Below are 14260 nucleotides of genomic sequence, written 5' to 3' on the forward strand. Positions count from 1 at the left end.
GACTTCCTATTTATATTCTGGCACACTGCTTCTCAAAAAAACCACACACTTATTAGGAGAGTTCTTCTATAGATGTAACTCCACAATATTTGTCAAGTACAGCTCTGCAAGCCTTCCACAGTATTCAGCATGTCTTCTCCTAGGACCAGACCATGAAAACATGTAGCCATATGAGACTCAAGCCTAGTCATTCCGAGAATCACAAGTCCTTGTCAGTGACTCGGTATGAAATACTTAGAGTAAGCAGACAAAACTTCATGCAAAAATCATCCAAGTTATACCAAGTACTATTTTGAATAAATTCTTACTCAAGAACGCCTTTAACCTAGGAACCACCATACAATAACTATTGCTGACTTAAGAAAACACTTCTATATAAGAAAAAAAAATTGGAAGGTTAGCATAGACTTTAAAGCACACCCAAAGAGATGCCCACAGAATTTAGCACGCCTTGCCATACTATAGTTAGGAGACACTTGACACATGCAGGTCAAGAGATCTTGGTCTGTCTCACAGGAAGACTGGCATCTACCCATGGGATCCTCTCACCATTCACAAAACTTTAGCAAAGGACTGAACATTAAGCTGACTCCAACAGCTAGGATTTACTACCTAGAGGAAGAGCTACAGAACACAGCTCCAGGTTACAGTCAGCTGTTTCAGCCTGACTCCTTGTGGTACGAAGGAAACTGCTGTTGGACAGTTTTCACTTATAAACCTTTCTGAAAAGGGTTTTCCTTCCGAACACAACCTGACATGCTGTTTTAGAGCACCTGCCAACCACTGATCAATCTTCAATCACTGAAGTACTGGCAGACACATTCCACTACAGTTAGTTTTATGAGAATTAACACACTAAGCCACTAGGGCTTCAAAGCAATCAGTAGATTGTTTTCCTGAGTAGCCTAAAAGCTTTACTTAAGTCCCACTTTAAAATACAGCTATTTCAAGCTTCATTCTGAGAGTTACCTCATTTATCATTCTAACAGTACAAAGCCATTCTAACTTTTCTGTCAGTCTACCCAAGAAACCAGCTGGGTGTGAGAGGGAACACTTCATGGGAACCAATGTCTTTGTAAAAAAAACAAACACACATGCTTTTCTACATTTAGTGATGGCTTTCTCAGTAAATTGCAATACAGGTAGCACTATCCTAAAACATCAGTTGAAGCACAGCCTCCAAATTCTTGCTACAATTAGAAGTGACTGGGATTGATGGGCAGTGACCTAAGCATACCAACTACTCATACTATAAGTTGTCAATACAGCTATAAGAAGCAAATAAGATCTATACAGTTATCACTGCATTTTCAGGAGAGATAAGAAAGTACTGGTATACACATTCTTAAGCACAAAAGGAGATTTCAGTTTTGCTCATTCTGCTTATTTAAAAAAATAAACACATCAAGATCAAACACTTTTATAAGAACATGAATAGAAAAAAATGGAATAGTATTACAAAACTGGAAGAGTTGTTTAACTTATTCCTTCTCAGTTTTCATGTCACTATGCTGTGCAACAGCAGCAGGACACCAGACCTAATGATGCAGGAGAGGCATTAAGTTGTGTTTTTATACAGGAATAGTGGAAACTTCTGAAAAATAAGTTACCTATTACTGTTCACTTCAATGGAGCTCTAGTCACAAAAGTGTGCATCAATTCCTCAAATTAAGAACACAAAAATATTTAAAAAACATATTTAAACCTCTACCACCATCTGGAGGATATGCTCTGAAACAAAGCATTAGTTCTACAATATTTCAAGTAGACCTGTCCAGATAGGCCAAAAACAAAAGCAGTTCTTCAGGTTTAAGCTCAAATTATTCCAAAAATTAGTTCAGGACTTATGAAGAGACATCTTACTTTAAAAAGAGACTCAGCCCAAAACATCTTAAAGAAATTCATCCAGTCTCAGAAATCTATAGAAAACGGTCCATAGAGTTTGAAGACTGCTCCACATCAGGAGTTGTGAAATGCTTGGGCTGTTAAACAAGAGCTTAGCAACCTAACAAGAATAGAAAGCAAATACAAAGCAGTTCCACTATTCTATAGTGAAGAATCTTTGTGGAGGATAAACTAGTATTTTAAAAGTCCCTTTTTGAAAATAGAGAAGTTTCTTACTACTTTTGGCTTTAGGCTTAACTCCACATGAAACTGCATGTTCTAGTTTGTCACTATCACTGGCAGGCAACTAAGTATTCTTTAACTTTAAAAAGTCCACCAATTATTTCCTGATCTTAAAACTTTATCCAAAAGAGCCCACTCAGTCTTTCAAAAGAAAGATCTTCAAGCCTTCAGAAGCCTGACCAAAAGAAGGCAACTACTCCAAGTTGATATCATTGACTGTAGCAGACATTTTACTCAAACTGTGATAAGCATCACTCTTATAGCTACCTCCCACATATATTCATTAGTAATAGAACTTCTCGTAAGTTTCATAAGGACAACTAAAATAAACTGATCTAAAATTACACAGAGGTGAACAGTTATTTCATTAGATTTTATTTAATCTTTTGCTTCGGTTTTGTTTAGGATATCACCACTCATGACTCAACTCCTTTATGCTCCTTTACAGTAACTTTCTTTGAATATGGTAGTTGCTGAATTTAAACACTCAACACACAAGTGTTACTCACAGTTGCCCAAACTTTATACACTGTAGGCAAGTTTCACACAGCTGCATATGTTAAGTACCAGAAGAATTACAGCAAAAACATGTGCTTCTCTTAACGGACCTCTAAATACACACACAGGAAACATGTTAACAGTACATGATATGACAAAAGCCATTAGCCCTTCCATGAATTGGCCTTCAGTATGTTTTAATTTTTAGGGGGCTCTTGAATACAGAAAAAAAATTCACTGAAGGGCACTAAGTGTTAGACCAATATTTAACTAAAATGGGATAATCCAGTATGGCCCCTAAAAACTTCACACCTTCACTTAAAGGTCCTAATAATTGAAAAAAAAATAGAAGTTAAAAATACTTACTGTAGTATCCATAAAGTACAGTGTCTTCAATTTGTCTTGAAACATTAGCATCAGCCCAGTCCTAGTCATAAAGGACAGAAGCATTCAACATCAAATGAAACAGAACACAACTTCATTCAATAGCATTCTTATAAAACTGAAAAAACTTGCTCATATTTAATGCCTATAGAAAAGCATTAAGCATCCTGTTTGCTCATTTTAAGTGTTGAAATTTAAGTTAGAGCTAATTCACCTAACAAAGACAATTAAGGAATATGCTACATTTCAGGGAAAAGACACTGCAGTAGTATCCCCACTGCTTATACCATTTTGGCTGTTGGTCTCATACTTATAGCTCTATTTTTTTCAGATTAAGAATCCTTAGTTACCATATATTATATTGTCAAAGCACAACTGAAATACAATTATTAACAAATATCATGTTTAGCAGCTACCAATTTACTTTTATTCTGTACTTAGTATTTAAGTGGCACTCTAAATACCTATTTTTATGAAACCGATTTTCTATATATCAGACAATGCTGCTACTGACCCTGAAGCTCAATCTGAACAGTTTTTCAAAATGTTTTGTAAAAGATAACTGGAGTTATGGCTATTTGCAGTTCTAGCCCTTTTTTTTGGACTCTGAGCACTGCAGTAGACACTAAACTTCAAAGTCAAGTCCTTGAAGGGACAGAGCTGTCCTCAGGATGAGTTTCCTACAAAACCCAAGATATGATACCTTTGGAAGCAGCAAGGTACCTTAGACAATACTGCACAAACAACTAAGCTATATAAATTGCCCAGCCCAGTAGCTGGATGCATTGGATTAAATTTAACACATTTACATCTGCTTTGCACATGCATATTTTCTGAAGGGTTGCAAAGCATTAATGGAGTAACTCAAGTCAAGGATCCACTCATTTTAAAGTAAATACCTCTCAGTCAAAAAAAGCACTAGTTTTATATCAGTAAGGCTGACCCTGGGAATTGCTAAAACAGCCGCCTCAAAATCCCACTTGAGGCCAATATCCACATTACAGAATTTCAGTCACAGAAATGGTACCACAAGCTAGAGTTTGGGAACACCTTCTAGAAAGAGAAGCCAGATAATCAAGATAAAAAAGTTTTCTAGATGTAACTCAATAAAAAGTGCAGAGTCAAATTTGACAAGCAGAATTAGCTTTTTTAGGACTTTGAGTTAGAAAGAAAAATGAATTCTGTACAATTAGCCCTTTCTAAGGTAAACCATCTATTTTTCAAAAATGTAAGTCTAGACATGAATAGTGTACAAAGATCCATATTCTTCTGAAAATGTCTAGAACACTTCACTTCCTGTTACTACAGTATTTGGCAACACTATGAGACAATGACTCATTAAAGAACACAAACACATAGTGAGATAGATATAAAAAAATGCTACTTATAAAAAATTACTGGCTACAGAGTGCTAGCAAAGGTGCAAATGACTGCACATACAGGAATAAGTATAGGATCATTTCCTAGACTGAAGATTTTACAGACTAGCAAGAACATAGAGTAGTTTTGGCAGCTCCCAAGCATGCTCTGCCAATTCCCACAGTATCTTGATAACATGATCTCTTAAGATCATAATAGATTAGTTTGGGTTGGAAGGGGCCTTCATAGACCATCTAGTCCAACCCCCCTGCCATGGGCAGGGACATCTTCCACTAGACCAGGTTGCTCCAAGTTCCATCCAACTTGGCCTTCAACACTTCCAGGGATGGGGCATCCACAGCTTCTCTGGGAAGCCTGTTCCAGAGTCTCACCATAAACAATTTCTTCTTTATGTCCAATTTAAACTGAAAGAGTGTAGATCTACAACTGTATCCACTTGCGCTGTCACAACAGGTCCTGGTCAGAAGTGTTTCTTCATCTTTCTTATAAGCCCTCTTTGTATATTGAAAGGCTTCTATAATGTCTCCCCAGAACTTTCTCAGGCTGAACTCCAACTCTTTTACCCTTTCTTCATAAGAAAGGTGTTCCAGCCCTCTGATCATTTTTTGTGGACCTGTTCTAACACCTCCATGTCTTTTTTTGTACTGTGGGCCATAGAGCTGGACACAGCATGCAGTGCACACATTTCACGCAGCATTTCTATCACAGAATAGCTGTAACTAAAATTTATATATACAGGTGCAACAGTACTGAGACATAAGAATGGAAAATAGCTTTTTATTATGCTCAGTTGTAGCTTACAAATTTTTATTTTTATTAGTTGTCCACCCAGATTAAGCCATCATCTCCTTTTTCAGAAGTATGAGCCTTTACTTTTTAGTTTGACCAGTTCTTTTTCAGAACTATGTCACTCAGTCCTGGGGAGTTGTTCAGAGAATGGAAGTGAAAATGCAGCCCTAGCTATGTTGGTAATGGCACCTGGCCAGAAGGCTGAAGTCAAGTTCTTACTCCCAACCCTTTTTCCACCCCCTCCTCCCAAGAGGAACTATTGGTTTCAGGAAGCTAAGTGTTTTGTAACATGATCAGTGGCAGCCAAACTCAGGGACTGGATCCAGAGGTCCAAGCCCGTCTGTACAGCTTAAACATATTCCAGGATTGTTCACGTCTTGTGGGATTTGCTCTACATGTAGTCGAGATCAAGAAAGTAGGTATCCAGAAGCAAAATTCTTCCAAACCCAGCAATTCTGGAGACGCACCAACGTAACTGAATCAGTGAGAAAAAAGTTCAGTACTGCCAAACCTCCTTGCAATTTTTCTGTGTAGGCTTTTTTCTAACTGGCAAGTGCCAGCCCTTTCAGTTGTTGTAAAGATGCATGCACTACTACAGAGCATATGAAAAATGCAAGTGAGCATACTCTGTAAAGACTTCACACAATAAGACCTGAAGAAATTTAACACTATCAGTTTTCTCAGAACTGCTTAAAATCCCATGGAATATGGGCTTGATAATAGAAAAATCAAGTGTTTATGTTACGTTATCTCAGAAAATCAGCACCACCCTCCTTCATGCTACTATATTAAGACTTCCAGTAGGCCACTTTAAGCTTTTCAAGTTCACTGCTTGTAATAAATTAGATTGTCATCCAACTGGAATTTGAGTAGAAAAAAATATACATGCATTTTGTCATCTAATCAGCAAAAAGGATGAAAAATAATTGAGCAGAAGGGACAGAAGCAACACTTCAAGTTAAGTGTCTGTCAGGTACACAATAAGCCCATTTCCAAAGACTGTCAGGCTCAGGCCCAACAGCATTCCAGCTGAAAAATTTCTAGGCATCTGCATGAAAATACACCACAAAACAATTTGACTATAATAAGAATACATACACAGACTAAACTGTTTAAATTGCCTAGTGTTAAAAATTAAGGAAAAGCATTGCTTTAATTATCCCTAAGGGAAAAGCAATACTGAACTGAACAGGTGGCACTATTTACTTCCAAGTAAGTAGCTGAAAATGATCTCTCTTATGAGTAATGGAGACATTCAAAACCCACAGCAACCAAGAAAAGGCAAGGAAAACAACAGCAAGACCCAAAGTTTAAGTGGCACAGCCACTTTACAGGAAGAGATAGCTTATAATTGAAATACAACAGGGCTTTAACTGCCAAAAAATGCTTCCCCTCCAACTCCGGGAAAGCATTAATAACATTTACAACAGGATACATATGTAGAAGTTTAAAATATTGTAATTTTGTTGCTCAAATTAAGTTGTGTGCACAACCAGAGTAATATGCTGTAATGTATGTTTCCCAACATATTAAAATATTGAGATGTTACCTTACATTGAAAGACAATGATGCAAACATGTGTGAATTTCACCCTTGTGTACATGTGCCCCAATTTACCAACTCTGCATTACTCTGCACAAGAAGAATCTGTAATGCAAGCTAACTTCATAGTATATCCTATCTATAAAGTCACCTTTCAGTCAGCTGCTGAAGCCCCACATTTACACAAACTAAGGAAGTAAAAATCCTTATTCCTACTGGCAAATTATCCATGTGCACACATCAGCAGCAACTCAAAAGCAGTAACCAGTTCATATGAATTGTTTCAAAAGCTAGTAACAGCTGCAGTGCCTTGTTCAAAGCAAGAAACACTGCTACCTATAAAGTGTCATAGCTCTGACACTCTCAGCAGCAGTGCTGATATATAATGTTGACAGGTATACAAATTTACTGGACAAGCACATCCAGAAATCAGTTGAGAACTCATCTGGACAACCTCTACATCTAATGTGTTTTCTTCTCCATCCATTATAGACCAGGCTTACAATACAAGCAGCAAATACTCATCTAGTGTACTTCTAAGGTAAGGTGCAAATTCATTACTGCCTTCAACAGCAGCTTAAGATGTGTAAATGTGACCACAAATTCTCTTAAGATATGCAGAATTCAGGCACTCCGCACTGTTCCGCTGTACTTCATTCTGTTTCATACAGTTTAGCAAGCATACCTCATATCACCTTTAAAATACTTGTAACAACACATTGTATTGATATTGTATACCTTACACCAAGTCATGTTGAAGGATCCAGGAAGTCTAAATGCAGTTGCAAGTGTAAAAAGTAAATAGATTAGTAAAATTTTGATATGGAAATACAGATATAAAAAAAGGCAGTTTAAGACTAAGACACTTAACAGTTTACCTAAATGCTAACACCAAAGCAAAGCTCCTTCAAAAGATTCATTTTATAATTGCATTCATAGCAAATTAATTATGAAGAACACTTGCTTTCCCAGTAATCACTAAGCAGTCTTCCTTCTCCCAGCAATTGTGTCCAGTTAATGACTTATATTAATATATATTTCAACAGAACAGTACTATTCCAACTGTACAGATAACTTCCCTGAATGGAAGCAGTATAAGCTAATTTGATGTTTTTGGCCATCCCCACTTTTTGGTGAAAGAATGGCCACGAATTTCATTATTTTTGTCTCTGTTAAGAGGGACATTTCTGCTGTCATTGCTGGACCCTGCAAGAATTTAATGAGTATCCAGTGAAGACAGGTCCCGTTCTCCACAAACGTACCTTAATAGAGCTTAAAGTGGTGTAACATTCCAGGTTTTAGTATTTGTGATGTTTCATCAAAAGCAGATGAAGCTGTCGTTCTTCTGAATAGCCTCTCCCAAAGTTTCGCCAACAAAAAGAAGATACAATACCCAAGACTGAAGAGTGGGTCATAGTATGGTTACATATAAAGACATCTCATACCCAGGTCTCAGATATTCCTGCCTGTTACCTCCAAAGTGGGTCGGAGCCAGGATTTTGACTGCCAAGTAAGAGCAACATCCAGAAACATGCATCTCAGTCACATCTGGCTACCATTAATATTTTAGCCAAGTATTGTTACTTCACAAGTAGTAATTCCTGCTCCGCACAGGAAGCATGGTCTCAGTCAATAACAATTTGTCAGCTAACACCTTTGTAGAACAACAAGAAAAAAAACCTAACATTTCTAGTGGTTCTCTATTCTGAGCAGCTACGTAATAACTTTCCTTCAAGATCCAAAAAATCTTAATAGAACAGTCTGCAAAAGGGATCTCCCATTAAGCAGATGCTACTCCTCAAATCATTAAGGAGACAACTGGCTTTTAACAGCTCAGGCAGACACCTAAGGTTTGTGAGGTGTTCAGTCTAATCAGATTGACAGAAATGCCACTGTCTTTTAACTTGTATAGCAGCAAGAATTCATACATTTCAAAAAGAACAGTTCAACACCTCCCCTGCCTTCTGCTGCACCACCAATAGAATAAAAAAAAGACAGTGTGATGATAACATCCTTGTTTCAAGCAGTATTCCTGCTGCAAGACAGCATCAGCATGTTCTAAATATTGGAGACTTGTAGGTCAGACCCAGAGGTCTTGAGTTCCAGCAGCAATCTTAAGTGTCTAAGCAAGGGTGAGTTTTTCTGTTACTAAGTGCTTTTTATAAATCAAACAAGCTTTCAGATCAAACAGATCAGAACCAACTGGATGTAATTGAAGCCCATTGCACAAACTAAAGCACTGTCAAGGCAAGCAGACAAAACCAAGATAAGGTGCTGGTGAACATTATCAGAACTTTCCTTACAAGTTAATACTCAAGTTCTTTTGATTAGTACTAAAACCGAAAGCCTGCTTTCCTACTTAATAGTACTATGAATCAAAGTAATCCCAGCCTCCAGAAGAGGTATTCTTGCAATGAATTCTATTGTGCATAGGAATAATGACCACCTAAGTTCATGCACTGCTCCTTTCCTAAAGGACTACACAACTACTATGGAAAACCTTCTAATACCAAAACTGCTCAGTTCACTCACTAGAAAACCTTTAAAATAATGTTTCTCAAGTCTCACAAAAGAAGGTGAGAGACACCACCAGGTAGCAAATGCTACAAGCCACTTGTTTATAGTAAAGAATAACTTGTCTTAATTGAAAGGTGTATAAACAGTACAGTAAGTTTAACAGTCCTGTTGAAACAGGCAAAAGTTCAAGGGTAACAAAGACATGGCCCTTGTCAAAGAAGACATCTCAGAACACATGATGGAAAACAACTATACAACCTTGCTTGAAGTGAATTCATCCAGAGAGCAGCATCATTTTGACAGGCTTCAAGAAGGGCAATCTGCCTGGGTACTGCACTTGAGACAATTAAGCCAATCCTTGTAGCCAGAATACTTTCACTTGCCACTGAACACACAATTGACAGTGAGAACTTTGAACCATCAGACTGTGCTTTCAATTTAACCTCTGCTTCTCCCAAGTTTGCTACACATTTGTTCACAGAAAAGCCTCAAGAATATCTACAACTTGATAGTAGAGTCAGAAATTCACTGGAAGTCCCCATTTAGTACCTTTTTTGTGTAAGTTGAGCATCCCTGACTTTCTCATCTCTCTAACACTGATACTGGGAACTACAGTTGGGAGGTAGAAGAAGAGTATGTACAGAAAAAACTTGTTTACCTAGAATCTGGATAACTGACACTACTCTTTTGGCATAAGCTCTGAAATCATCCAGTTGGAAGGTTTTTGATGAACTGATGATTTATCTACAGAGATTATTATCCACAACTGCTACCTGGATCTGCCTCAAAAATTCACTGAGAATAATCTAGGGAAGACTTAACTCACTCTGGCCATTCAGGACAACAGATTCTTGCCAGAGTCATAGTCCTTCAGACCCCAGCATCAGATAAAGGGCCTTGGAGGTGCTGGGTTTCAAAGAATGGTCCAAAAGAAGGGCAGTAGTCTCTCAGAAATATTCTGAACCCAATCCAGTCTTGTCCTACTTGTGAAGCAGTAGCAGAAAAGAAACACTGGCCTGGGTAATGTGTGCTAAAAGCTTTAACAGTTCATGAAGAGCTCACATTAAGGTTCTATCAGCCTCCTAACTTCACATTACTCCTAAACAGAAATTACCAAATCAATAAAGCTGTGTGTTATATATGTTTGTGCATTCTGACTGACTTCAGGTCCACTCAACTTTATCAGAAAGGCCATGTTAATATTCATGGTTTCAACACTGTTGTTGAATTAGATGTATTAATATCAGAATATATTATCATTATTATTATTGCTGCAAAGCTAGAAAGTCATCCAGCTGACTCGTAAAAGAGAAGGAGGTATTCTTCTGCAAGGCAGTATGAAGGAATTTTATTTCAACAGACCATCAGCAGCATCTAATATACATCAGGCACTAAGCAGGACCAAGAAGCCTCAAAGCTACAAAGATGATTAGGGGCCTGGAGCACCTTTTTTATGAGGAGAGACTAAGAGAGCTGGGTCTGTTCAGCTTGGAGAAGAGAAGGCTGAGAAGGGATCTCATCAATGTTTATAAATATCTCAAGGGCGGGTGTCAAGAGGATGGGACCAGACTCCTTTCAGTAGTGTCCAACAATATGATGAGCGGCAACGGGCACAGACTGAAGCACAGGAAGTTCCATCTGAATATGAGGAGAAACTTCTTTACTTTGAGGGTGCCAGAGCACGGGAACAGGCTGCCCAGAGAGGTGGTGGAGTCTCCTTCTCTGGAGACATTCAAAACCGACCGGGACACCTTCCTGTGCGATCTGCTCTATGTGAACCTGCTGTAGCAGGTGGATTGGACTAAATGACCTCCAGAGGTGCCCTCCAACTCCAACTATTCTGTGAGTCTGTGAAGCATACACAAAGGTACTTTAAAGAAATGAAAGCTTTACCACAAGCATGAAAGTTTGCTTTCAGGTACAATTGCTAAATAGAATCTACCCAGCCCATGATATCACAGCCTGTGGCCATTAACAAAGAAATCTAGCTCAAGAAAAACAGTATTTTAAGTACAGTAATTTTCTTTCTATTAGTCATGCTTCCTTGAATAAAACTGTAGTGACTGCATGAGCGCATTTGGCCTCCTATTCTCCTCACAGGTTTGTTTTCTCAAATCAGGGAATGCATACATGAACAGGTCTCCTTTGCAACAGGAAATTCTGCGTAGCCTCCAGCAGATATAGCTATGCCCATCCAAAAAAGGCACGTCATTGTTATTCCTCCAGCTAGTCAGACTCAATATATGTCTTAATACTCAGTATTATTCTCATTGAACTGCTAGTACCATGACATTTTAAAGGTCTCTTCCACCTTCTACCACCATTTTAATTCTGAGCAAACAAGATCTGAAGAGACAAACCTTTAACAGTAAGATTGAACAATAGCTTAATTTATTCTGTATTACCACTGAGTGTTAAACACGACAAAAATTACATCACAGCTCAATTCTAAAGGCTTCTTATGACCTGCATTTACATGAGCACCAGCCAAAATGTGCTGTATTGGCTGCAAGCTAGCTCTTTCCTTTGGAAGTAGGGCTGGAAGTCTTTGAGTCTAGCGTGCAGGTATTTATCATATGCCCACTCTTATTTGTTTCAGGATCTTCTCTTTTACTATAGATCCAGGTAGGCTCCAAACTGAACTAAGCTGTTATTCAAATCATTAATATGCTCCAGTTTGACCTGGTTTTAATGGTAGTGTCATCACAAAGACACTTGGTCACTACCTCCAAGAACCTTCCTTGAAAATTAAAAAGGCCAATGCTTTAAGAAGTGGGAAGACCTCTTAGAGCAGTGCATAAAGCAGACTACGGTGAGTACTCATCTAATTAAGAACTCATTTTGTACAGCAACTCCCTACAGTTTAAGTTTATAAAAACAGTAGTTCAGTTAAGGCAGTATCACTCAAGACATACTACTGTATTCCCTTCCCTCAAGAGTTATTCAAGTTTTTCTTTTTTTTAAAAAAGTGCTTATTAACTCAGACTCTACATTGTAGATAGATTAACACTGTAAACCTTTTTAAGTCTTTATGTTTCACTACCAAAATAATCTTAAACCGCAAATGGGCACTAAAGTCTGTTTTTGAACAAAGGGGCAACAAATTCCATTCCACAAGGCCCCACTATGATGTACTAAAACCAACATTTAAGAGACATTTTTCAGGATGGTATATTTGCTCCTTTTAGCGCAATAGAAAGAATGACTTTGGAAATGAGCAGAATATAAAAAGTAAAAAGTAGAAACGAAAACTGAAATCTAGATCAAATGACAAAAAGAGCTCAGTGTTGTTTTCACAGTACTAGTTCCCAGCTTTCCAAAAACTCTGGCACTAAAACAGGTATTAGCATTAAACACTTTGACAACTCAATAACTTCCTCTTTCAACACAAGTGCTTCTTTTGAAGAGACAATTCACATTCTCAGAAGCCCATACCTTAAATGTACCATTTGGATTTTTCATATATGAAACCAAAAAGATGTCCACTGGTAGTAGCGCTGACGAGATAAGAGCAATTGCCAACGCGAAGATAGCTGTTATGGTAGAAATCACTTCACTTTCCCGCCGACTCTGGTACTTGCGTACGTAAACCCAGCAGAAAATTAGAATAGCCTGAAACACACCAGGAAAGATAATTATGAGTTGTGTAATAAGGAAGTCAGAAAGCAGGTACTGAAGTCACACCCTGTGTGTTGGTATTGCCGGCCAGCAGAGCATCAACACACTTTTTACCTGAGCCCTAAACATCAGTGTTACACTCACCACACACAATTCACTCTTTGCACCCTCGCTAAGAACAGCCTGGGGAACAACAAGGGCCGCGCAAACCACAAACGAGCCCAGGGCAGGACAGCCCCGGCTGCGGGCTCTGCGGCACCGCCGCGGCGGGAGCTGCAGGGAAGCGCTGGCTGCCGGGCAGGCCGGGGCGGCACAGGCTGAACGAGGAGGCCAAGCGGGAAGCCCGGAGCTGGAACAGCGAGGGGCCGGGGAAGGAGGAGCAGCCGGCCCGGCTCGGGGCACCGGAGGGGAAGGCGGGGATCCCGCCGGCCCTGGGGCGGGCAGGGCTGTGTGACTGGGGCAGGTACCGGGCCGGCCGAGCCCCCCCCGCCCGGGAGAGCGGTCTCTCACCAGCAGCGCCATGCCGAAGAGGCACCATCCCGTCAGCAACTCGGAGGCGGCCGCCGCCATCTTCGCTTCCGTCAGCGACAACAGGCCCGCCCGCTGGGGCGGGGACTTTTAAGGGGGCGGGCACACGTCACCATGGCGACCGGATCAACAACTGCCGGGCGCGCGGAGCGTGACGTCATGCGCGCGTGACGATGCCGCTTTCGCTTTCGTTAGCAGCCGGCGGCTCCTGCCGCAGCCCGGCGCGCCCCGCTGCCGGCAGCAGTGGCTCGTCACGCAGGGACTGTCCGGCGTGTTGGGTTGTGACGGGAGAGGCGCGCGGCCGGAGGGGGAAGCTGACGACAGCCGCGCGCTGCCGGCAGCACCTCCCGTGGCCGGGGTTCGCCGCGGGGCAGGAACGGGGCGTGGGGCGGTCCTGCGCGTGTCAGGGTTATCCCCCCCGCCTCGCTGGGCGGGCAGGGGCGGAGCGTGAGCCGCGGCGAGGGGCCCTGCGGGTGTCCTCCCGCCTGGGGTCTGTCTGTCCTTCCCCGGGCAGCCGCAGGGCAACGCTCGGTCCTGGGGACTCCAGCTCCACGGGCAGGGAGAGAGCAAAGACAGGGTTGGGTAAAGATAAATTGTGCACTAAGAGGTGTCAGGCGCTTCCAACTCGTTAATTGTTGCTTTTCTCTGCAGAAGTACCTACAGTATTTCCCTACATCACATCCAGTTTCCTGAAGGTGCTCGGCAGGTGTGCGACTGTCAGCGTGTCGCGCCCCTGCGGACACACGTAGGGGGGGGGACACACCACGTGACGAGGGCAGTGCGCACGCGCTCGGGGGGCGGGGCCGTGAGGGCGGGAACGCGGTGGCCGCGGTTGTTCCCGCCGGATGCGAGAGGTTCGCGCTGGTGAGTCGAGTGA

The 14260-nt window shown here is 40.9% G+C and overlaps 1 protein-coding gene across 1 annotated transcript in view; it reads right to left on the minus strand.

Annotated features, from left to right (window-relative positions):
- Positions 1-13441, minus strand: part of LMBRD1 (LMBR1 domain containing 1) — a 76609-nt gene extending 63168 nt beyond the window's left edge. Inside the window, exons 1-3 of the mRNA XM_065631839.1 lie at positions 13366-13441; positions 12673-12849; positions 2992-3052 (exon numbers count right to left, since the gene is read on the minus strand). Coding sequence (XP_065487911.1) covers positions 2992-3052; positions 12673-12849; positions 13366-13425 — 298 coding nt within the window. The 5' untranslated portion in view covers positions 13426-13441. The remainder of the gene's footprint in view (positions 1-2991; positions 3053-12672; positions 12850-13365) is intronic.
- Between the last annotated feature and the right edge of the window lie 819 nt (positions 13442-14260).

Source organism: Caloenas nicobarica, chromosome 3 (genome assembly GCF_036013445.1).
Source record: "Caloenas nicobarica isolate bCalNic1 chromosome 3, bCalNic1.hap1, whole genome shotgun sequence".
In the NCBI taxonomy this organism is placed as follows: domain Eukaryota; kingdom Metazoa; phylum Chordata; class Aves; order Columbiformes; family Columbidae; genus Caloenas; species Caloenas nicobarica.